Source organism: Narcine bancroftii, chromosome 2, assembly GCF_036971445.1.
Source record: "Narcine bancroftii isolate sNarBan1 chromosome 2, sNarBan1.hap1, whole genome shotgun sequence".
Lineage (NCBI taxonomy): Eukaryota > Metazoa > Chordata > Chondrichthyes > Torpediniformes > Narcinidae > Narcine > Narcine bancroftii.
The window spans coordinates 77,937,643-77,963,425 of NC_091470.1; the positions used below are offsets into that span (position 1 = coordinate 77,937,643).

General features: G+C 45.3%; 2 protein-coding genes, 1 long non-coding RNA gene and 1 other non-coding gene across 4 annotated transcripts in view; 3 read left to right on the plus strand and 1 right to left on the minus strand.

Annotated features, from left to right (window-relative positions):
* The window catches only part of mapkbp1 (mitogen-activated protein kinase binding protein 1), a 179,907-nt gene extending 174,843 nt beyond the window's left edge, over positions 1–5,064 (plus strand). The window contains exon 31 of the mRNA XM_069917172.1: positions 4,342–5,064. Within this exon, the coding sequence (XP_069773273.1) occupies positions 4,342–4,614 (273 nt within the window). The 3' untranslated portion in view covers positions 4,615–5,064. The remainder of the gene's footprint in view (positions 1–4,341) is intronic.
* Positions 5,065–12,262: 7,198 nt separating this feature from the next.
* The window catches only part of jmjd7 (jumonji domain containing 7), a 43,276-nt gene continuing 29,755 nt past the window's right edge, over positions 12,263–25,783 (plus strand). Inside the window, exons 1-4 of the mRNA XM_069917176.1 lie at positions 12,263–12,357; positions 22,858–23,011; positions 23,976–24,229; positions 25,353–25,409. Of these exons, the coding sequence (XP_069773277.1) occupies positions 12,309–12,357; positions 22,858–23,011; positions 23,976–24,229; positions 25,353–25,409 (514 nt within the window). The 5' untranslated portion in view covers positions 12,263–12,308. The remainder of the gene's footprint in view (positions 12,358–22,857; positions 23,012–23,975; positions 24,230–25,352; positions 25,410–25,783) is intronic.
* Positions 13,895–19,310, minus strand: LOC138753776 (uncharacterized). The gene is made up of 2 exons (XR_011351424.1): positions 18,703–19,310; positions 13,895–15,672 (listed from the first exon to the last, which is right to left on the minus strand). It is a non-coding gene; the product is annotated as an uncharacterized lncRNA (long non-coding RNA).
* Positions 20,822–20,928, plus strand: LOC138755965 (U6 spliceosomal RNA). Its single transcript, XR_011352661.1, has one exon. It is a non-coding gene; the product is annotated as a U6 spliceosomal RNA (small nuclear RNA).

Below are 25,783 nucleotides of genomic sequence, written 5' to 3' on the forward strand. Positions count from 1 at the left end.
ATCCAACAGAGATCAACGAAAACTTCAGAGAATTCTACGAACAATTATACCAAACTGAAAAAGAAGGGAAAGAAGACAAAATAGATGAATTTTTAACTAAAATTGAACTACCAAAATTACAAATAGAGGAACAAAATAAATTAACAGAACCATTTGAAATAGTAGAAATACAAGAGATAATAAAAAAATTCTTTTTTCTTTGGCTTGGCTTCGCGGACGAAGATTTATGGAGGGGGTAAAAAGTCCACGTCAGCTGCAGGCTCGTTTGTGGCTGACAAGTCCGATGCGGGACAGGCAGACACGATTGCAGCGGTTGCAAGGGAAAATTGGTTGGTTGGGGTTGGGTGTTGGGTTTTTCCTCCTTTGCCTTTTGTCAGTGAGGTGGGCTCTGCGGTCTTCTTCAAAGGAGGTTGCTGCCCGCCAAACTGTGAGGTGCCAAGATGCACGGTTTGAGGCGATATCAGCCCACTGGCGGTGGTCAATGTGGCAGGCACCAAGAGATTTCTTTAGGCAGTCCTTGTACCTTTTCTTTGGTGCACCTCTGTCACGGTGGCCAGTGGAGAGCTTGCCATATAACACGATCTTGGGAAGGCGATGGTCCTCCATTCTGGAGACGTGACCCATCCAGCGCAGCTGGATCTTCAGCAGCGTGGACTCGATGCTGTCGACCTCTGCCATCTCGAGTACTTCGACGTTAGGGGTGTAAGCGCTCCAATGGATGTTGAGGATGGAGCGGAGACAACGCTGGTGGAAGCGTTCTAGGAGCCGTAGGTGGTGCCGGTAGAGGACCCATGATTCGGAGCCGAACAGGAGTGTGGGTATGACAACGGCTCTGTATACGCTTATCTTTGTGAGGTTTTTCAGTTGGTTGTTTTTCCAGACTCTTTTGTGTAGTCTTCCAAAGGCGCTATTTGCCTTGGCAAGTCTGTTGTCTATCTCATTGTCGATCCTTGCATCTGATGAAATGGTGCAGCCGAGATAGGTAAACTGGTTGACCGTTTTGAGTTTTGTGTGCCCGATGGAGATTTGGGGGGGCTGGTAGTCATGGTGGGGAGCTGGCTGATGGAGGACCTCAGTTTTCTTCAGGCTGACTTCCAGGCCAAACATTTTGGCAGTTTCCGCAAAGCAGGACGTCAAGCGCTGAAGAGCTGGCTCTGAATGGGCAACTAAAGCGGCATCATCTGCAAAGAGTAGTTCACGGACAAGTTTCTCTTGTGTCTTGGTGTGAGCTTGCAGGCGCCTCAGATTGAAGAGACTGCCATCCGTGCGGTACCGGATGTAAACAGCGTCTTCATTGTTGGGGTCTTTCATGGCTTGGTTCAGCATCATGCTGAAGAAGATTGAAAAGAGGGTTGGTGCGAGAACACAGCCTTGCTTCACGCCATTGTTAATGGAGAAGGGTTCGGAGAGCTCATTGCTGTATCTGACCCGACCTTGTTGGTTTTCGTGCAGTTGGATAATCATGTTGAGGAACTTTGGGGGACATTGCAAAACAGCAATAATTACAGTAATACCAAAGGCAGGGAAAGATCCACTCGCACCAGCGTCATATAGACCAATATCTTTACTTAACACAGATTATAAGATAATAGCTAAACTATTAGCAAACAGATTAGCTGACTATGTACCTAAAATAGTAAATCTAGACCAAACTGGATTTATTAAAAAAAGACGAACAACAGACAATATTTGTAAATTTATTAACTTAATTCATGCAGTAGAAGGGAATAAATCTCCAACAGTAGCAGTTGCTTTAGACGCAGAGAAGGCCTTTGACAGAGTAGAATGGAATTATTTATTGAAAGTATTACAAAAATTCAGTTTACCAGAGAAGTATATTAATTGGATTAAAGCATTATATAAGGGGCCATTGGCAAAAGTGACAGTAAATGGATATATATCAAAGCAATTTAACTTAAGCAGATCAACAAGGCAAGGATGCCCACTATCACCCTTATTGTTCGCATTAGCTATAGAACCACTAGCAGAATTGATAAGAACAGAAAATAAAATAAAAGGGATAAAAATAAAAGACAAGGAATATAAAATCAGTTTATTTGCAGATGACGTCATAGTATACTTAACAGAACCAGAATTATCAATAAAAGAATTACATAAGAAATTGAAGGAATATGGAGAAGTGTCGGGTTACAAGATTAACGCAAATAAAAGTGAAGCAATGCCAATGAATAATGCGGATTTCTCAAAATTTAAGAAAGAATCACCATTCAGATGGCAAATACAAGCAATACGATACCTAGGTATACAAATAAATAAAAACCTCGGCCATCTATATAAACTCAATTATTATCCACTAATGAAAAAATTACTGGACGACTTAGAGCATTGGAAAGACTTACCACTAAGACTAATAGGAAGGATAAAGTGTATTAAAATGATCATCTTCCCAAGGATACAATACCTATTTCAGGCATTGGCAATACACTTGACGGAGAAATTCTTCAAGGAGTTAAAGAAAATAATAAGGAAATTTTTATGGAAAGGGGGGAAACCGAGGATACCTTGGTATAAACAAGGAGGCTTACAACTGCCAAACTTTAAAAATTATTATAGAGCCGCACAATTAAGATACCTATCAGATTTTTATCAAACAAGGGAAAAGCCAGATTGGACTAGATTAGAACTAGATAAAATAGGGGAGAAAATACCTAAACATATATTATATAAATGGGATGAAAAATTGGTACAACGTAGGAATTCTCCAGTATTACATCATCTGCTCAATATTTGGAAGAAGATTTATGTCGAAAGGAATAAAACAAATTACCAACTACCAAAACTAATACTGATGCAAAATCAGCTAATCCCTTTTACAATAGATAACCTTTCCTTTAGAGAATGGGAGAAAAAAGGGATCAAAAGAATAGAAAATTGTTTTCAGGAAATAAATTACTATCCTTTAAACAAATGAAGGATAAATATAATATAACTCAAGATACAGTGTTGGCATACTACCAACTGAAATCCTACTTGAAGGACAAATTGGGAAACAGTCTGAGGTTACCAGAGGGAAGTAATTTTGAATATGTGATTACAGACACAATGATAATCAAAAAATTTATAACAAATATGTATATTAAACTGCAAGAAAAGGAGAATGAGGAAACAAATGGTAAAACTAAACAAAAATGGTAACAAGATTTAAACATAAAGATAAAGAAGGAAACATGGGAGAAGTTATGCTCTGGAACTATGAGAAATACAATAAACATGAGGTTACGTATGATACAATGTAACTGGATACACAGGCTATATATTACACCTCAAAAGTTAAATAAATGGGACCCAACAGTATCTGACAGATGTTTTTTGTTGTAAAAAAGAAATGGGAACAACAATTCATGCAATCTGGACATGTGAGAAAGTGAAAAAATTTTAGGAAGATCTAAACCAGATATTAAATAAAATCACAGAAAGCAATATACCAAAAAACCCATAGATCTGCCTCCTAAGTAACATAAAAAACAAAGAATTTGGACTTGATTTGGATGGTGCACACAATAGATTTGTTAGGATAGCCCTAGCTGTAGCAAAAAATGTATTATGTCAGCCTGGAAATTAGAAGATAACTTGAGAATACAACAATGGTATATAGAAATGAATAAATGTATTCCATTAGAAAAAATAACATATAATTTAAAAAATAATATTACAATATTTGAACAAATATGGGAGCCATACATGAAACACAATAAAGAAAACCTACTGGGGACATCTACCACCTAAAATGACAGAAGGAGAAGGAAATGAAAAGAATTGACTCAGTGGAATTTCTTGTTTATTTTTATTGAGTGACATTGTTTGACGGGTTTAATGTATCTTAGATTCTGTACTTTAAATGAATGGGAGGGGAGGTAGGGAGGGTGGGATGGGAAGAGGGGGGGGGAGAAAACGACACTATATATTTGAAAAGAAAAATGTATGTATCTTGATCAGTGTGGTTTATAGTGTGAAAAATAAAAAAAAAAGGTTTAGAAGAACAATGTGATCATATTGAAAAATAAATAAAATAGAGGGCCTGACCGAGTGAATGCTGAGAGGATGTTTCCCCTCATGGGAGAACCTGGAATCAGAAGGCAGAGTTTCAGAATGAGGGTCATTCACTTAAGATGGAGAAGAGGAGGAATTCCATCTCTAAGAGAGTCGAGATTTTTGGAATCCTCTGCTCATTTTGGGCAATAGGAGATTCAAGGATTCTTGGGGAACAGGCAAGAAAGTGGAGCTGAGGCCAAGATCAGACTAGCTGTGATCGTAAGGAGGGTGAGGCAGTTTTGGGAAGAGTTGGTGGTCTGCTTCTTATGCTTTTCTCATCACTTGCAGGTCACCAGTGACAAAGACCTGTCGGCCGAGAACCGTCAGATCAGTGCCGTTCTCTTGGAAACATTTTCCTCTGTGAGGAAGGAAATGGACCACCTCCAGTGGACAGCGACAGGCGCCGAGCTATCTCCCCAAGGCCTACGCACTGTGCCCAGCCAGGCCGGTGACCCCACAGCAAGGGGGGAGGGTTTTGAAGATGAGAGGACGCTGGCTCTGCTGGAGCAGTACTCGGAACTCTTGCTTCAGGCTGTGGAGAGAAGGATGAACCAGAAATAACCAGTGGAAAGGGAGGATTCAGGATCATGAAGCAATCAGCACATAGTGCAATTGTTGGGTTTCTCCTAACGCCACCCCCACCACATAGACAATCCTCCAAGCAATCTTTTCACCTGAAGCATCTGGGCCCATTGACTGAGTTGACGATGTGATGTCTTTATGTCCATCTTCCTGCTTGTTTCCCATTCCTACCCTTGCAGGATGTAGAGGGCAGAGGTGCCTCGTGCTGCTGCGGCACTGTCTTTGCACAGTAACCGGGCCTTGGAGAGGGGTGGCTGGAGGTCCTGTCCCACCCAGCATTACTGGGAACAGATGGGATTGCTGATGATCCTTGGGCTTGGGGGAGATCTGTTTTACTTTCACCCAGAGCAGATGAACTGTAATGGCAGGCACCACTGCTGTGGGGAGACTGGGTGAGAATGATCCTAATGAAAGTCCTATAATGTCTCACTGAGCCTTGAGATCAATTCTAAGAGATTGGTGCTTCTCTTTCCCCATTGCCCTTCTGGATCCCATCTGCTCTCCTCTTATCTGTTCTTACGTATCCTCCCTTTGCTTCCAGCCCTCTTGCACTCCTTGCATTTTCTTTATGTTGCCTTCCTCCTTCTAGCCAGGTGTTCCTCGACTCAATCATCATTCTGGAACAGTGGTGAAAACATAATCTTCAGAATGCACCCTGAAATGGATGGAGCCAAGTCTTTGGTGACAGAGACAATCAGACTGACTAAAGTCACCAACACTATGCTGATATCCCCTTTAAGGAGGGGGCAGGAAGCCTGCGAAGCTTAGTTCGCTGGACATTTTCCTTAGAACTTGTGACGATAATGCACATTCCTCTTCTGACTGTTTCCCATCTCCACTTACCCAATCCTCTATTGTTACAGAACATGTAAAAGTTATGTCTTATTTTCTAAAGCACAAATGTTTTATCTTAGGAGCATCTTGCTGAAATGTGAATGAAACCAGTGTGTGGTCATTAAGGAATTCTGGGGAATGTGCCGGGACAGTCCCCCTCCATGCTTTGTAAAAGATGTCAGGCAGATTCACCCTGAATTGTGCCCCCACGAAATTCCACCCCCTCTCCCCCGAATTTATTGTTCCGTACTATTCCCCAGAAGTTGGTAATTCCACTGTGTATCCCAAAGTTCACCGCCCCAATACACTCCTCCTGAATTCACTGCTAAATCTTCCCTTAAATTCACCCTCCTCCACATTTCCACCAAATTTACCCTCCTCCTTATTAACCCTGAATTCAGCCTTCTCCACGTTTACCCTGAATTCACACTCCACCTTTGCTCCAAATTCACTCTCCGCATTCACGCTGAATTATCTCCATATATGGCCCAAATTCACCCTCAATTTTCCCTCCACATTTGCCCTGAATTCACCCTTGAGCACATTTGCTCTGAATTCACCCTCCTTCATGTTCCCTCTATCTACATCAAGATGAAATCAGATTCTGTGGGGGAGCTGAGCGATGTGAATTCAGTATTGGATGAAGGATACTGATACAAGTTGAACACTGCAGCAAAATGGGAAATGCAGCAGTAAAATCAATGTCTGATCAATAGAGTATAATGACCCAGCAAACTAATGCCATCATTTGAAATGAGCTCTGTCGTTGGATGGATTTGGTTCTTGAAATCTAGAGTGCGGACCATGACTCAGATACTGACCAGGAACGCAAGAACTGGAGAAGAAAGTTTCTGTCCTAGACAGGAACCCAAAATTATGGACAGCATCTCTGAGGTCCAGGACAGGCACATGGAGTTAGGACCATGGCACAGAAGCTCTGGAGGGAAACTTTGAACTTGACAGGAACCTTATAGTATAAACAGTATTTTCAAATCCTGGGCAGGAGCATTTTGTCTGAATAGAAAGACCCTTCCAACTCTGACAGAAATCTTAGACAAGAACATTAGAATATGGACAGGAATCATGAGTATAGATGGAAACTTCTAAACACCAGACAAATCCTCGAATGGGAACACGAATCCTCTTTACCCTTCACTGCCCTTTTCTGCCTCCTACCCAAGATTCACAATCTTAATTGTCCCAATAGACCCATTGTGTCAGCATTCTCCTGCCCCACCGAATTGGTCTCCACTTACCTCAACTGTTTTGTACCTCTGGTCCAGTCCCTCTCCACCTACATTCAGGCCACTTCACACTCCCTCCATCACTTCAACAACTACCTTTTTCTAAACTCAAATCGCCTCATGTTTACCATGGATACCTAATCCCTATGCACCTCTTTCCCCCATACTGAAGGCCTCAAAGCCCTTTGTTTTGTTCTGGACAATAGAACCAACCAGTTCCCTTCCACCACCACCCTCCTGTGGCTGGCAGAACTTATCCTCACCCTCAATAATTTCTCCTTTGATTCATCCCACCTTCTCCAGTTAAAGGGATAGCCACATGGGCCCCTGCTATGCCTGTCTTTTTCGTTGGCAATGTGGAGCAATCCATACTACAAGCCAACACAGACAAGGCCCCTCAACTCTTTGTCCGCTACATTGATGACTACTTTGGCAGTCATGTACCCATGATGATCTCGTTGACTTCGTCCACTTTACTATCAACTTCCACTCCACCCTCTAATTCACTTGGTCCATTTTTAGCCACACTCTCCCTTTCCTCAATCTCTCTGTCTCCATCTCGGGAGACAAACTCTCAACAGACACCTGCAAACCCACCAACTCCCACAGTTACCTCAACTACATCTCTTCCCACCCTGTCCCCTGTAAGGATTCCATTCCATTCTCTCAATTCCTCCATCTATCGTATATGCTTCCAGGGCGAGGTTTTCTATGCCCAATCATCAAAGATGTCCTCCTTCAAACAGTGGCTTCCCCTTCTACCACTATCAACTCAGGCTTTACCTGCATATCCTCCATTACCCACACCTCTGCCCTGCCCCCCTCTTCCTCCACATGCAACAAGATTCCCCTTGTTCTCACCTACCACCTCACTAGCCACTGCATCCAGCACATCCTCCCCTCCGCTATTTCCACCACCTACTACGTGATCCCATCTCTAGACACATATTACACTCTCCTCTGCCTTCTGCAGGGATCGCTCCCCTCATGAGTCCTTTGTCCATTCCTCCCTCCCCACTAATTGTCCCCTTAGGACCTACCCTTTTGAACACAGGAGATGTTCTATTTGCTTCCACACCTCTTCCCTCACCACCAATAAGGGCCCCAAATAGTCCTAACTCAAGCAACACTTCACTTGTGAATCTCTAGGGGACATCTACTGCATCAGCTCTGTCCACAGCAACAGCGTGGATCTCCCAGTGGTCACTCATTTCAATTCCCTATCCCATTCCCTTGCTGACATGTCTCATGCACTACCAAACTGAAACCACTTGTAAATTGGAGGATCATCTCACTGGGCACCCTCCCACCGGATTGCATTAACATCGACTTCTCTGGCTTTCATTAAAGCCTCCCCCACCCCCACTTCTTCCCCCTTCACCTTCCCAACTCTGTCTCTCTTGTCCTTTATCATATCCAATTAACACCTTTTATTTGCCTGGATTCCATCCCCCAGCCAGCATCGTCTGAATTCTGAGACTTTCTGATATTTCCTGCTTCTCGCTCAGTCTGCTTGAAGAAGGGCTCAGGCCTAAAACATCAACAATGTATCTTTGTCTTTTATGGACACTGAAAAGACCAGCTGAGTTCCTCCAGCATTTTGGTGTCTACAATAATCGCAGCGTCTGCAGACGTTCGTATTTCACTCCTCTTTACCAAAACCTTGGTTAAAAAAAGAATGTTTTCTATAGACAAAGTGTTTTGTAGTGCTCAGTTCATCCCTGTAGATAGCTCTTAGAAGATGGCAAGATTTTTAATTCTTTGCTTTTCCTGATCTTTTGGTACCTACTTGCACCCCCTTGCTCTCTCAGGAAAATGATGACTAAAAACATTGCGTCCATTAAGAGAGAGTTCCGTTTTTTCCACTAGAAGTGTTTTTTCAGTGTGACCATGATTATGAGGCCTCTGTTCAGAGACAGGCTGCAGAGACTTCTCATTGTACCTGGTCGGCAGTACTCCCTCTATTTAGATCACTGGCTGCTACTTCTCCTGGTACAGGGAGCTCAAATTAAAATGGCCAGAGGTGGAAAAAAATAAATAAAATATTTTGTAAAAACTTAAATAGCTTTAAAAAGAAAATTGCAGTATGCAGAGACTCTGTATAAACGATCGAAGAAACTGCATGCTCTGGGAGGAGTGTATTAAAACCTGCCTTACCTACTTCATTTGCTGTGTATGTGAAGAAGTCACCTTGTGTGATGTGAAGCCACGGATGTCTGGAAGCGGCAAGGGTTGACTCGGATGCCAGCTGGGCAGCGGAGAACGAGGGAGAGGATGCAGTTGTCTGAGTAAGAGACATATCGAAATGTGCAAGAGAGTGATGCATGTTTAATGTGAAGCCTGAGCGCACCTTCAGCCACGAGGGACCTGTGGCATGGGAAGAAGGTGCCCAGCAGCAATGAAACCAGCACCCTTCAGCCCCTGTGAAATTCACTGATCACATTTACACTGATAGTGAATCTGACTGTAGTGTGAGGGCTTCTACTCTCAGGTACTAGCAGAGTTGGTGGCTTCTCCCTCAGGTACCAGGAGTTAGTGCTTCTCTCTTGATTACGAGTAGGTTTTGTATGTTCCCTACCAAGGTGACAGCTAACGTTTCCTGAATGTGCCAATGATAGGGGTACCTTCTGCCAGCAGGGGCTTGCTCCAGAAAAAAAATCAGTAATGTGTCTGCCGCTTACAGGGACTTATTTATAATTTTTCTAACACGACTCAATTCAAGAAGCTCCGGGCATTCCCTGTAACTATGGTGTGGTGCAGATAATCCCAGTTTTTTTTAAATTAGTGATTGCAATGTGAAGAACTGAAGAGACCTCTACTCTGCATAAGACTGAAAACTTGTGTAGACCAGGGAACAACTTTTGTGTGCATGAATGAATTTTGCATGGTGCATTGAGATAATGAACATCAGTGGTGCATGTGGAGTGCCCATTTGGAGTCTTTTTAAACTGTCATTTCTTTGAATTATTGTTCTTTAAGATTAATTTGTACCAATGTATTTTATAATGAGAGTAACGTTTCATTTCTATAATGGGTCACCAATCTAATTTTTAAGCTGGTTGTTGTGGATGTGTTTTATCCCTGTGTTTTTTGCACTGTGAGTCTTTTTAATCTGTTTTCCAATTGTGTTTGTACAACTTGTTGGCCATTTGCAATAAAATCCCAAAGTTTGGGAGGAAAGATTTGGAGGGACTCTTCAAAGTGAGCACACAATTTCGGGGACCTGTGGAATTTCTGTTTGATTGTTAAATTAACATTTGTTCAGTCTGTGTGCTGCTTTCTCACTATTCCAGTGGTGATGGTTTTAAAAATCACCTGACACCAAGATGCCTAAGTTTACAGAATGGCGAGATTTTCTTTAAGGACATTATTCACTCATTGGAAGTGCACATGGGAGTGGCTCCACACTGCTGAACCTGCGTATATTTGGGACTCCATAAAAACCCCTGAATGTGAAGTTTTATCCTTCGCACAACAACTTGCCTTGTTTCTTATCATGTCCCATCACACTTAGTAATGGGACTTAACTCGCACATCTGAATTATGAAAAAACACACCAAGTTCACATTGATTATCGAGTATCTGTTACTTCCACAACCTTGATTCTCCACCCCCCACAACAGATCCCTTCTCCTGCTTTAAAATGTCTTCCTCCTCCTGGACACCACATTCCGGTCTTGGATCTGCTCTGGACCTTTATATTTCCACCTGCCGCTGAGACATCAACCGCAAGGACTTCACTACTCCCCTCACTCATTCAGATCTTGCGCCCTCTGAACGCCTGGCCCTCCACTCTTTCCGCACCAATCCAAACCTCAACATAAATCCCGCAGACAAGGGTGGGGCTGTTGTGGTCTAGCGCACTGACCTCTATCTGGCTGAAGCCACCTCCTCTTACCTACCCCTCCAACAGGACCCCACCAAAATTCATCAGACCACTGTATCATGCACCATCTCTGAACTCATCACTTCCAGTCACCTCCCTGGCTTGACCTCCAACCTTATTCCAACCTCGTACTACCCATTTCTTCCTCCTTCCCAAGATCCACAAATCCAGTTGACCCAGCAGACCCATCATGTCTACGTGCTCCTGCCCCACCAATTAGTTTCTGCTTACCTCTACTGTTTTGTCCCCCTGGTCCAGCCCCTCCCCATCTATATCCGGGACATTTCACAAACCCTCCATCACTTCAACAATTTTCAGTTCACAGAATTCACTCACCTCATATTTACCATGAATATCCAATCCCTATACATCTCCATACTGAAGGCCTCAAAGCCCTGAATTTCTTTCCTTTGACGCATTGCATTTTCTTCCGGTTAAAGGGTCAGTCATGGGTACTCAAGTGGGCCCTAGCTATGCCTTTTTGTTGGCTATGTGGAGCAATCCATGCTATAAGCCAACACAGGCAAGACCCCTCAACTCTTCATCCACGACATTGACAATTTCTTTGGTGCTGCCTCATGTATCCATGATGAGCTCGTTGACTTCATCTACTTTGCTGCCAATTTCCACCCTGCCCTCAAATTCACTTGGTCCATCTCTAGCCACACTCTCCCTTTCCTCAACCTCTGTCTCCATCTCAGGAGATAAACACTCGACAGGCATCTACAAACCATCCAGCTCCCACAGTGACATCAACTACACCTATTCCCACCCTGTCCCCTGTAAGGATTCCATTCCATTCTCTCATTTCCTCAGTCTCTGACACATCTGTCCCCAGGATGAGGACTTCCATTCTAGATCATTAGAGATGTCTTTCAAATAACGTGGCTTCCCCTCCACCACGATCAACTCCGCCCTCACCCACCTATCCTCCACAACCAGAACATCTGTCCTGGCCTCCTCCACCCCCATGTGCAACAAGGACAGGATTCTCCTTGTCCTCACCTACCACCCCTCCAGCCACCGCATCCAACACACCTTCCTCCGCCATTTTTTCCATCTACTACGTGATCCCACCACTAGACACATTCCCGTCTCCTTGTCTCTCTGCCTTCCACTTGGACCACTCCCTCCACGACTCCCTTGTCCATTCTTTCCTCCCCACCAATCATGCCTTTCTTGTTACCACAGAAGATGCACCACTTGTGCCCTACCTCCTCACTCACCACCATTTGGAATTTTACAGGATCCGGCAATTGATGGCAAGGCAATTGCCCATTTCAGACCGTCTATGGTCAGGTGAGTGCCATGCCAGTAGTCAGATCCAACGATTATTTCCATATCAGGAGCATGTGCAACTTGGTGGCCTTGCCCAATCGTGCTGATAATCCAGAGAAGATGCATTGATGGTTAGTAGAAAGCAGCGCTCACTGGTGGATGCCCTCAAACTTGGAACAGGTAGGGCAAACTCAACTTTGAGGAGATGTGAATCTTCATCCCCACCCAGCCGGCCGAATGGGGGCGCTGCGGACCCGCCAGCCGGCCGAATGGGGGCGCTGCGGAACCAGCCGGCCGAAGGGTGATACAGTAACCTGGCGGCGTTGCAGGTAAAACCTCTCACGGCCGCTGGGTAGCGCCAGATTGCGGGGGGAGCGAATGCGACGGAGGTCCTCCCGGCCGGTCGGCGGCGTTGCGATCCCCGAGGAGCGATGCAGGCGGTGCGGCAGAGCGTGCGGCGGGTGGCGGAGGAGGCGAGGGGTGAGTGTTCCAGCGGAGCGGAGTTCCTGGTTCGGTCTCGTGGGTTGGAGGCCGCGGGACCGCCGCCGTGACGGTCCCGGACTGTTGGGAAAGTCAGCCGGTTCTACGTGGGTGAAATGCACAGTTCTTTCCTCGGACGAATGTCGGCACAGGCTAGAAGGGCTGAATGGCCTGTTTTCTGTGTTCTAGTTTTTTTCCCCCAAAATTAGACCATGCACAAATTATTCAGAGTCTCTCCTCGCCCTTAGTGAGATGTGCATTCAGCCCCATCATTGCACGTTCTGCAGTTACACCGCGGCCCCTTTCTCAGGTGGGATCTCCGTGACCGCTGGCCCCGGGCCCGGCCTCATTCAGGGTCATGGTGGCCGTGGATCCTGCCGCCTCCTGTCCGGTCCGTCGGGGAACCCGAGCTCTTCCACCACCAGAGCCGGGTTAAACCCAGTAGTTCCCTTCCCACCCACATCCCACTTTTAAGTAATCCCTATGCCTGAAGTCAGCCTGAAGAAAACTGAGGTCCTCCATCAGCCAGCTCCCCACCATGACTACCAGCCCCCCCACATCTCCATCGGGCACACAAAACTCAAAACGGTCAACCAGTTTACCTATCTCGGCTGCACCATTTCATCAGATGCAAGGATCGACAATGAGATAGACAACAGACTCGCCAAGGCAAATAGCGCCTTTGGAAGACTACACAAAAGAGTCTGGAAAAACAACCAACTGAAAAACCTCACAAAGATAAGCGTATACAGAGCCGTTGTCATACCCACACTCCTGTTCGGCTCCGAATCATGGGTCATCTACCGGCTCCTAGAACGCTTCCACCAGCGTTGTCTCTGCTCCATCCTCAACATCCATTGGAGCGCTTACACCCCTAACGTCGAAGTACTCGAGATGGCAGAGGTCGACAGCATCGAGTCCACGCTGCTGAAGATCCAGCTGCGCTGGATGGGTCACGTCTCCAGAATGGAGGACCATCGCCTTCCCAAGATCCTGTTATATGGCGAGCTCTCCACTGGCCACCGTGACAGAGGTGCACCAAAGAAAAGGTACAAGGACTGCCTAAAGAAATCTCTTGGTGCCTGCCACATTGACCACCGCCAGTGGGCTGATAACGCCTCAAACCGTGCATCTTGGCGCCTCACAGTTTGGCGGGCAGCAACCTCCTTTGAAGAAGACCGCAGAGCCCACCTCACGGACAAAAGGCAAAGGAGGAAAAACCCAACACCCAACCCCAACCAACCAATTTTCCCTTGCAACCGCTGCAATCGTGTCTGCCTGTCCCGCATCGGACTTGTCAGCCACAAACGAGCCTGCAGCTGACGTGGACTTGTTACCCCCTCCATAAATCTTCGTCCGCGAAGCCAAGCCAAAGAAGAAGATGCCATCAGTGCTCTGTGATCAGTAAGGGATGGCTTGAGGTGGGATGTGGGTGGGAAGGGAAGGTTGAGAATCACTGCTCTCGACCCAATTGTTACTGAAATATTTTGCTTGAGAAAAATATTGTCAGAAGTACAAATTCTCACACATGAGTCTCTTTAAAGTTGGTGACACGACAAGCTTTATTTACAAGTCTGCAGAGTTGGACTCAACTGGCTTCTCGCCAAGTCAAGCCCCGATACATACAGTGCATTGATTTTTATACCTTTTTTGCTTGTCCTTCCCCTCCTCTTTAACACTGTTTTAATTGGTTAGTTTTTGCAAAATCATTCTAAGTACACTTGCATTTGTAATGATCATGTTAGTCACGTACACTACGAACTCTGCACACACTAAATTCTGTTTTTCACTCTTTTATCAATCTTTGGCTCCTACATGTCTCTTTGTGACCATGAAAGATCTCTGTTTGTTATAACATTGTCCAGCTGAACTTTTATGGTAAGCTCCCTGTCTATTCTGGCTTCCCCTTTTATGATTAATCATCACATTTTAACTTAAGCCCTTTTTAACCTAAATTCTCTATCTATAACAATCCACCCCTTTCTTTCTTTAAAATGTGTGTACTATTTCTGAATGGGGGCCTTAACCCAAGGAAGAGCACCATCTTCTGATAAATCAATTTCGTGCTGAAGTAAAATTCTAACTGGGTCTCCCAGGCCCCCTGGCTGCATGGTCTGCTGGACCATCGAAATCACTAGGCTGCGCAGACAGGGAATAATCAGCTGCTACAATTCCAAAGCTGAAAACTGCTATTAGACAGGGGTAGGCAATCAGTCTTAAAAACAGTGGATAGGAACCAAGTCAGGGGTTTAGGAAACCAAGTGAAATTACCAGGCGAAATGCGGATCCATACAGCCTTGCAGGGACTTTTCCTACCGGGTACTTGCCGGCTCATGAGAGGCAATAAAAACCGGAGGGGACTTTGGAAAGAGACCAATTCTCCCTTGACCTTGTTCGGTTAGTGGTCCAAACCCGGGAGATCATGGTCCATGAGTCGAGGGACTCCCCCCACCAAGGCCATTGCTCTGACATCCGTAGACCTCCGCAGACCCAACAATTGGTTACATTAAAAGTTCCTGCAATTCTAGTTGCAAGATCAACAAAAAGGTTGACTCCCCCAATTGCGTGGCTGAAACTTTCATGGCCATTTGGATGGACCCGAACCAAGTCCGGATGCCCCAAAGGGGCAGGCACTCCCGAGTGTGGAGTGGGACTCTCTACCAGAACAGTACGCTGGTGTATGCAGAACCAGAGTCCATCAGGGCATGGTGGGCCTGATTCACCCTCCCAGGGCCAACCGTTAAGAGGGAAAGGAGTACTATTAGGAATCTGTATATAATGACCCACACTACTTCCCTCATTCTCCGTACAAGGGGTATATGGATGTTGGGTGGTATTTTCTGCCCAGCATTGCTTAGGAACTGAGGTATGGGAAATGAAACTACCCTCCTTTCTTTCCCAAGTGCGGTCCTGAAAAAGGACTACTGTGTCTCTGCACTTTTTACACTTCAGACCTGACAAAGACATAGGCAAACCAAGAAAAACCAAAGCATAGAACAATAACATTGTCAATCAAGTCTTCCTGCGAAATCACAAAGTAAGAGGTTTGTCTCCAGGAACACAAGTCCAATCTGAGTCCGTATCAGGGTCCTGAGGCGCCTCTACAGGTCCCTTAAATCTGGATGCGTGCGTCCACCCCTTCTCTCTTGTTCGTATTGCAGCCTCTGTAGTCAAGAGAACTTGGAATGGACCTTCCCATTGTAGCTGGAGTTTTTCAGTTTTCCAGGTTGTGATGAGAATCCAGTCTCCCGGTTCCACCTTGTGTAAAGAAAAGTCTAGAGGTGGTGTTTGTGCCAATAGTCCCCTTTCGTAAATCTGTAAGAGAGTGTGACAGTGCCTGTAGATAGTTCCTAACAAAAATATTCCATTCCCCCAAGGTGGGACACCCCTCAACTGTACTCCAGAAGGGAAACCCAAACATCATCTCATAAGGGGACATCCCCACATCCCTGCATGGGGTAGTACGAATTCTCAATAAGGCCAGGGGCAGACACTTTATCCAAGGCATTTTAGTCTCCACCATTAATTTTGTCAATCGCGTCTTTAAGGTTCCATCAGGCAGCTGGCTTGCGCCCAACTGAGCCATGTCCTTTTCTTCCTTAGCAGTGAAAATGGGAGCTTTTTATACCTTGTCTTATTGGGATTAAGGTCAGCAAATGGACTTCCTGTTGCATGGCCGCCCTTTTGGCCTCTTCATCAGCCAGTCTGTTCCCAATTGCGGTCGGGGTATCTTCCCTCTGATGGCCTGGTATGTAGACCACTGCTATTTCCCGGGGTAATGTCAGGGCTTCCAAAGTCAGAGTAATCATCTGTTCGTGTGCCAATTCCTTTCCTCTTGATGTAATCAGACCGCGCTCCTTCCAGATCTTACCAAAGGTATGCACTACCCCGTATGCGTATTTGGAGTCAGTGTAAATTGTTCCAGTTTTCTCTGCCAGTACTCTGAGGGCTCTCTGCAAGGCATATAGTTCGCAGGACTGTGCCGACCAGCTTCCGGGTAGCCTCGCGAATTCTACCACTTCCCAAGCATCTCCTATTATGGCATACCCGCTTCTCCTCATTCCGTCAACACATCTGGCGGAGCCGTCAATGTAGAATTCATATCCCTCTCCCAGGGGAGTATCGCAAAGGTCCTCTCGGGTCTTGGTCTGGAAATCCGTCAACTCGACACAGTCGTGCTCCACTTCTTCCCCTGTTTCACCGTCGTATAAAAACTGAACTGGGTTGCAACTATTATTCTTAGCAAACTGTAGGTCTTCTCCGACCATTAAAATGGTCTCGTACTTTAATATGCGGGAATCAGTCAGCCATCGATGGGCAGTTTGTGCTAATAGAACACTCACAGAATGGGAGGTGTACACAGTCATCCTTCCTCCAAAAGTGAGTTTGCGTGCCTCCTCCACCAACAGAGCAGCAGCCGCTACTCCCTGGATACACGTCGGCCATCCGCGAGACACTGGGTCCATCATTTTGGACAGGAAAGCCACTGGGTGTCGCTGACCACCTTTTTCCTGCGTCAAAACTCCCACAGCTGTTCCTTGGTTATGAGTGACAAATTGCTGGAAGGGTTGTTTTAAAGAGGGCAGAGTGAGTACCGGGGCCCGCGTTAGGCGATGCTTCAAGTCCTCAAGCCATCCCTTCTCCTCCTGGGTCCATTTCAATGGATATTCATCTTCATTTGTCAGCTTTTCATACATAAACTTCACCAACGCTGAGTAAGGGTTTTGTTTCCTTTCCCCTCTGGACTCGGCATTTATCTGTTGGATAGTCTGTACCATAATCTTCGCTGCCTTCTTTTGACCTTCCTCTTCCCTCTGCACATATACTCTTTGCGCCTTTTTTAACAGGTCGCTCAAGGGTTTTTCATTCCAGTCCTCCTCCTTTTCTAGTTTCTTCCTAATGTCCTGCCATGATTTGGACACAAATTCGATTCGAATAAGCTGTTCACCCATTGGTGTACTAGGGTCCACACCCGCATACTGTTGGACATTCTTTCTCACCCTCTCCAAGAAATCAGTAGGGGACCCATCTTTCCCCTGGTGGTTCCCAAATGCCTTGGCGAAATTGTGACCCTTTGGCACAGCCTCCCGTATTCCTTTAATCGTCCACTTTCTGTATTGTCTCATACTTGCCAATCTCTCGGGTGTTCGTTTGTCCCACCTGGGTTCATTCAGGGGATATTTTTGTTCATGGGGTCTGGGGTCCCCAGGTTGTTCACATTCCCACATGAGGAGGGCAGCCTGTCGAATCATCTGCCTCTCCTGGGGTGAGAATAATGTTCCCATTATTGCGTGCATCTCTTCCCAGGTATATGTATTTGGTCCCAGGAACTGGTCGAACTGTTCGGCCAGTCCCATGGGATCTTCCAATAGACCTTTCATTTCCTTCTTAAATCCCCGCACCTCAGTACTGGTTAGGGGAACGTTTACATATCCCGTTCCCCCTCCCGGTCCTCCCATAGAAACTTCCCTCAGGGGATTTAGGCTTACTGGAGCCTTCGATGGTCCTGGACCAGTCTGGGATCTGGTCCAGGGTCGGTTTACCGGTGGAAGTTTAGGGTCCGACTCCCTTAATTCATCCCTTCGTTCCCGGCCCCTTCCGGGACAATCAGATTCATCACCTTTCCCCTCCAGCAGCGAGCTTCCCTCGGGCGCAGTGGGCACCGGGGGAACATAAGGAGGGGGGAGGTTGTCCAAAGGTTCCCACTTCTTTTCTCCCGCTACCCTCAATTTAAAACATTTTGTTAAGGATCCTGGCCAGGGAACCCAACAAAATGCATACGCCGACTCTTCTTGATTCACCTTTTGTCTCGAGTTTACATATATGTTTAATGCTTATCTAACCCAATCCTCATCAGATCCAAATTTCGGCCACCAGACCGAGGAACCTTTGATAGGCTGTTTCGACCAAAGAAGACAATATTGAACCATCTTTTTCTTGTCTTTGTCTCGATATCGTTTACTATCCCAATTTTCAAACATTCTCCCCAAAGGGCTGTCAAGGGGAACCCCCCCCCCCGGAAAAGTCCTGATCTTTCAGACGAGCCCTTAGATTTTGATCCTCCCATTTTCCCACCTAGATCCGTTTATCGTTGCTGAGGACCCCCCACGTTCGGGACCCTACTCCCTTTCATCTCGGACGCCTCATCGGAGGTACTATCCCTCCGCCGGTTCCCGCCGAGGTTTTCCCTGGGGTCTATCCTAAGGTCCCACGACAGGGTCCTCACGCCACGACAAAGGCTCTACACCTGATTTATCGTTTTATATTTTTTTTTCCCCGTCATGACCGTTACCTGGGTGGTCTCGTCCGTCAATCCCCACACCACAATCGTAAGTCGTCACTTACCGGTGTCTTCCTGGGGATTGAACCATCACCCCTCTCCTTTTCGTCTTGTCGTGTCACCTTGTCCGGATACCACTCGCTCAAGCCGCCCGAGGCGACGAGCAAGGGACTAGGAGCCGCTGAACTCAGCGGGGTGCACCACCTCCGATGTCCCCCTTACTCGCCTCCTCCCACGGCTGGAGTGTAGATCCCGGACGAGCCCCCAGTTGTCAGAAGTACAAATTCTCACACATGAGTCTCTTTAAAGTTGGTGACACGACAAGCTTTATTTACAAGTCTGCAGAGTTGGACTCAACTGGCTTCTCGCCAAGTCAAGCCCCGATACATACAGTGCATTGATTTTTATACTTTTTTTGCTTGTCCTTCCCCTCCTCTTTAACACTGTTTTAATTGGTTAGTTTGTGCAAAATCATTCTAAGTACACTTGCATTTGTAATGATCATGTTAGTCACGTACACTACGAACTCTGCACACACTAAATTCTGTTTTTCACTCTTTTATCAATCTTTGGCTCCTACATGTCTCTTTGTGACCATGAAAGATCTCTGTTTGTTATAACATTGTCCAGCTGAACTTTTATGGTAAGCTCCCTGTCTATTCTGGCTTCCCCTTTTATAATTAATCATCACATTTTAACTTAAGCCCTTTTTAACCTAAATTCTCTATCTACAACAAATATGAAAACCGTGCACATAACGAGTCAATGAGGTACGATTAAAACAGTGCTTTTCAAACATTTTCTTTCCACCCACATCCCACCCTAAGCCATCCCTTACTAATCACAGAGCACTGATGGCATGGGGATTACTTAAAGTGAGTGGAAAGAAAAAGGTTGAAAACCCTAAGCACAGCTCAGCAGCAGTTCCCCCTCTGTGGCTGTGCCTGCTAAGGTGTGCACAAGCTCCTGGCGCACAAAAAGACAGTTATTCAAAATAATGTAGTCATTAATTAGTATATTTATTGAAAATAATCTCTTGTTTTGGAATTTAGAGCACAATCATACTTGTATTATATTAAAACATACCAATACAGTTTTATTAGCCATGAGAGAGAGGCTGTGCCAAAATTACCTTGAAACAATTTCAAGTTTACATTTGTCCAAGTATTCAGTATGCACATGCATTTGTCGCAGGAAAAAAATTTGCACAACATAAGATTTTTCTGCACACTGAGCTACTAAAAATTAGAGGAAATGTTGCCCTCGACCTTTGTCTAATGGACAAGACTCAATAAGTGCTGAATGTGAAATAATAAATTAAAAATTTTACCTTCTTCCAGACCAGACCCCATAACTATATTAAACATAAGCTATATATCTTTTTTTTTAAATCTCTTGGGGGGCCTTTTTGTGGGGCTCTAGTTCAGTTGCACCATGGTAAATCTGGCACTGGAAAAAAAAACTTTGGTCCCCCTTCCCTTGCTGCCCTAAGCATGTACGTATTTTGCTTAATGGCTAATCCAGCCGACAACTCACTCCTGAATCATGAGGAAGCAATCAGGGCCCTTTGGGAGCCTACCTCCTCACTGGTCCTTCTGAGGCAGTAATGTGCAGACCTTATCAGGACAAAAAAAAACTGGAGTAACTCAGTGGGTCAGACTGCATGGAAGGGGTGGTGGGTGTTAAAGGGAGGAACTGTCAACGTTTCTTGTTGAGACCCTGCATCAGGACCCAGTGAAGAGTTGGCCCGTATAAAAGTGGGGAAGGGAGACAGGGCTGGTAGGGGATAGGTCGTCCAAGGAGAAGGAAAGGATAATGGAGCCAAGTGGGGGGGGGGGCGGAAGGAGAAACCTGGAAATCTGTTTGCAGAGCACTTATATGCAATCTGTCTGCAATGGCCATCCCAAACTCCAGGTTGCAAAGCATTTCAGATCTCATTCCCACACTGACCTGTCTATTCTCCCCTTTTTTAAATTTAGACCAGTGGTTTACAACCTTTTTTCCCCCAATTCACATTCCACCTTAAGTAATCCCTTACTAATCACAGAACACCAACAGCATTGGCCCATTTACACCCAATTGTCCTACAACCTCTGGTACGTCTTGGATTGGAGGAGGGAAACTGGAACGCCTGGAGGAAACCCATGCAGACATAGGGGTAATGTACAAACTTCTTACAGGCAGGTGCTCACTTCAGCAACACGTATACTAAAATTGGAATGATACAGAGAAGATTAGTATGGCCCCTGCGCAAGGATGACACGCAAATTCGTAAAGCTTTCCATACTTTTTAAAAAAGAAAAAAAAACTTCTTACAGGCAGCATGGATTCTAACACCGGTTGCTGAGGCGGTAATAGCAATACACTAACTGTGCCGCTTCTTCGCTGCCAAAGAGAGGCCAGATGTAAATTTGGGGAACAAAACCTCATATTCTGCCTAGGTAGCCTATATAACCATTGAATTTTCTAATTGCAGGTTACCCTTACCTCTTGTGTTCCCCTTTCAGTCTCTCTGATCTGCCTCTAATATTCTCATGTACATTCTTTCCTTCACACCCCACCCAGATCACCCATTTTCATCCTCTCCTGATCCTATCCATCATCATTTCATCCACTGAATCCTCTCACCTACTGGCTCCCATTCACATCTTCCTTACATCAGATTTCAGCATGAGTAGCCTTCATATTCTTAAGACTCTCCAGCAGCTGCCTCCACCTTCACCCTTTCTTTCCCTCCCCCTCCAACAACGTCTGCCTCTTTTACTGCCCTCTTGTCTGATCCCGATCACCTGCCTCTGCCTTCTAACTTCATTCCCCTTCGTGAACGTTCGACTCCTGTTCCCGTTATATTGTTAACAGTGGCGGATGCTGCCATTTTGGTTTCAGTTTGTACCTCAGGTACATGTTGGGATGTTTTGGAGCAGCAGGACCTGTAGTCAACTTCTATAGCCTGCTCAGTGGGGCAGCTCATATGGAAGACCAGAGAATGTACCAGTGAACAGGCACACTTTTATGAGCCCAGTCTTTAATGCAATAACCAGAACCAGCTTTTTATTGGGAATCAGGAATTCTTGTAGTATCCATCCTGGAATTCAGCTATCCAGCTTGAAAGCAGGTGTGATGATTCATCAACAGGTCTGGAATTCCATCTGGGAATATTAGTTTCTAATTCCTCCATAAATCTTCATCCGCGAAGCCAAGCCAAAGAAGAAAGAAGAAAAGATTATATATATATTTTTATATATTTATATATATGTGTGTATGTGTTTATAGGTGTATTTTTATATATATTTATATATATATATATATATATATGTGTGTGTGTGTGTGTGTGTTTATAGGTGTATGTATATTTTTTAATTTAGAACTGCAACACAGTAACAGCCCCTTCCAGTCCATGAGCATGTGCCACCCAATTATGCCCATGTGACCTACCAACCTAGTATGTCTGGAACATGAGAGGAAACTGGAGCAGCTGGAGGAAATTATGCAGTCACAGGAAGAACATACAAAAAATTTACAGACACTGGTGGATTTAAATCTGGGTCGTTGGCACTGTAATACCATTGCCATGACTGCTACACAACCCATACCACCTTGATGAAGAGGCTTTTTAAAAGAAATATTGGTGCAGAAAGGTGAATGCATGTTTTTCTTGTTTATTTTATTGTGTTTCAATAACAGCATTTCTTTTGTGGTCTGTATTGGAAGAAGAAAGTGGTATGACTATGAAACCTGCTCAATGCAGTATTTGGGGAACTAACAGGTACAAGTATGGGCAGGGATGAAATGCATGAATAGAAGGGAGATTGAGGGTCTCCTGAGATTTTTGGGACTAATTAGCTGTAAGTCCAATTAAAGGTAGTTTTCTGCTATTGTTTTCATCTTGGTAACTGATAGTGCCTTTTGGAGCCTGGGGCAAAAGGTGCCTATGCAATCAGAGAATTTCCATAGTGGAAAAGTTTGAATCTCTTTTGAAGCTCACCTCTTTTGCCTACTCACACCAAGAGACTCCATACAAGGCTCCAGTGAGAACACACACACAGAGGAGACTGTGGATAGTGGAGCCTGAAGCTAAGCACAGTCTGCTGAAGGAATTCAGCAGCAGTGGGAGTGAAACTAGGGATGGACCTCCCCTCTTCCAGTGAGCTTTGCCTATTGTTGTCACAGGTCTATCAATTCTTCACATGCTGAACACACTGTTTCTGCTTGGTTTCCAGAACTGTACCTGAACGATTCAATACCCTACTTGGACCAACCTCCTTCACCGTTGGAATTCCAGCGAAGCTGGCTGTGTCCTAACAAACCCTTTATAGTGAAAAACGCCATCAGTCACTGGTCAGCCATCTCCAAATGGACATTCTCCTATCTCAGGTACTGCTTAGAGCCATATAACTAACCATATAACTGTTTACGGCGTGGAAACAGGCCATGTCAGCTCTTCAAGACAATGCCGGTTCACTTGAACAACTCCATTAGCTCCCCCTCCTGCACTCCGCCCATAACCCTCCAACCCCTCACATCCATGTACACAACCAACCTTCTCTTAAATGACAGAAGGGACCCTGCCGCAACTATCTCTTTTGGAAGATCATTCCATTCTCTGAGTGAAAAAGCATCCTTTAATATTTCACCTAAAATTTTGCCCCTTTACCCTTAACTTATGCCCTCTTGTTCCAACCTCCCCTGCCCTCAGAGGAAAGAGTCTATTTACATCTACTCTATCTATTCCCTTCATAATTTTAAATACCTCTATCAAATCCCCTCTCAGCCATCTTCATTCCAATGAATAAAGTCCTGGTCTCCGTAATATAGACCATGTGATCAGTCGTATCAGTGTGGACCATCAGAGCTCAGTGACTATACAAGTCTTCATTTGGGTTTAATTGCTTTTAGTTCAGTGCCCTATATCCAGTAATTATTGGATGGATCATCATTACAATCAGTATTTTGTCAGAGCACAAACATGGCATTGCATACAACCCTGAGATTCTTTTTCCCTTGCAGGTCAGGCAGAATTGCTAGTGCAAAACAAAAACTGTACACATGCAAACAATTAATGAAATCTCCACCTCACCAATTTGCAGCCCTTTATGGCCCTGATTTTTCTTGACTGTGACCTCTGGGATTTCCACTGTCAACCCTTTGGCCTTTCTTCCCTGTTCTTGCGTTCCTCTTTTAAAGCCCCCTGCTTGAACCTGGCTCAGGATCAGATTTGTTGCAGATCATGCTCCTGGGAAACACTTTAGGGGATGGGTGGGGGTGGGGGGGGGGCAGGTTTCACAGTGTGGTAAGAGTTGCAGAGGCTGCAGTAACATTGAAGTTTCTAACTTTGCAGAGAAAGAGTTGGAGACCAGAGAGTCAGTGTGGCAGTGACTCCCAACGGTTACGCCGATGCCGTGTACCAGGGCCGCTTCGTTATGCCTGAAGAACGGCAGATGCTGTTTGGGGAGTTTCTGGATGTGGTTGAGAGGAAACGGGCAGCACCCGGTGTGTTCTACGTGCAGAAGCAATGCTCAAATCTGACGGAGGAATTCCCTCAGCTCCTGAAGGATGTAGAGTCTCACATCCCATGGATGACGAAGGCACTAGGTGTGACATAGCTTACCTTATGTTTCACTAATGTGTTAGTCACTGACTTAGTGACGCTTTGCAGGCATCATTAATTGTAAAAAAAAAATAGGTTTCTCTTCCCTCCATGAAACTAACCATTGCATTTACAGCATTACGATCAGTTAGAATTGCTGAGAAAGTGCTGAATTACATATGTGGCCAGACATCTGGGTGATGATGGCTTTCCTGGGTGATGATGGTGGTGTACAGCCCTGAAACATTGACCATGGGACCTGTAACACTGTGTTTGTCAGGCCCTCTTTTACAAAGTCATAACTCTGAGGGTGAAGCACGATATTTATCTCTCTCTCTCACACACACACACACACACACACTCATTCTCTGTTCACCCACACACACTCTCATTCTCTGTTCACCCCCACCCCCTTGCCGGCCCTCCCTCCCTCTGTTTTGCTGGCCTCTCTCAACAGCTCCCCCTCCCTCCCTCCCTCCCTCCCTCCCTCCCTCCCTCTCTCTCTCTCTCTCTCTCTCTCTCTCCCTCCCTCGCCGTCCCCGCCCCCTCCCTCGCCGCCCCTCCCTCGCCGCCCCTCCCTTGCCACCCCTCCCTCTCTTCCCCCCCCACCCCACTCACTCTGCTGGTTAGAGTCATGCTGCAACAGATTACTGTTCAAACATAAATAATTAAAGTCGCAGCCAAACTTATTAACCCAGGATTCTGTGAGTGATTGTGGAAAACCCATAAGTAGCTTGCAGGCTCGTTACTTTATCAATGAATTGGACTTGATTTTTGGGGTGGTTGCATCCTGATGTGCCAGGGTTTCACACCAATAACTCCAAATCCCTCAAAATTAGGTTTCTACCCACACGCGTGTATCACCATGCTGTGGTTGTTCACAGTTTGTTTTACAGTTGTATATAATCTCATTGTCTTTCGGTCTGTTTTCCAGGCCATACATTCAAAGGATTCCATCAAAATTGACTTGGGGTTGGGGACTGTTAAGTTCTTCCATGAACTGTACCAATTGGGTTGAAAATCTCAGTGTCATGCACATGCTCTGTTAATACTCTGGCATCCAGGGGCTGTGACTGCCAGGTTCTGTTCTTTTTACTGTAGGATTCATTTGTATTTCCTTATTTTTAGGGAAGGGCCCTGACGCAGTAAATTTCTGGCTGGGTGAATCAGCTGCTGTAACCTCCTGTAAGTAACCAGAGCCGGTGCAGGTGTGGGGCTAAGGGTGGTGTGGAGGGAGAAGAGGCACCGTTATCAGAGTTAATTCTGCTGGAAATCTGAGATGAAGCTGAATATTTTGTAAATGCCTCAAGCCAGGCAAAATCTGTGGAAAGAAAGTCCCAACTAATGTGTTGGGTGTGCGGCCTTTTATTGGAATAGTTTTACGAGGTAAAAATAGTGGGGAGTGTTGGAACCAAGGGGTTAAGTAATCATAGAAAATATGCCTATGTACTATTCATTATGTATTCATTAATCCATTACTATGTAACAATTTACTATTCACTTCAATTATACTGTTTAAGGGAAATATTAATGCAATTAAGTAACAGCCACAGTATGTA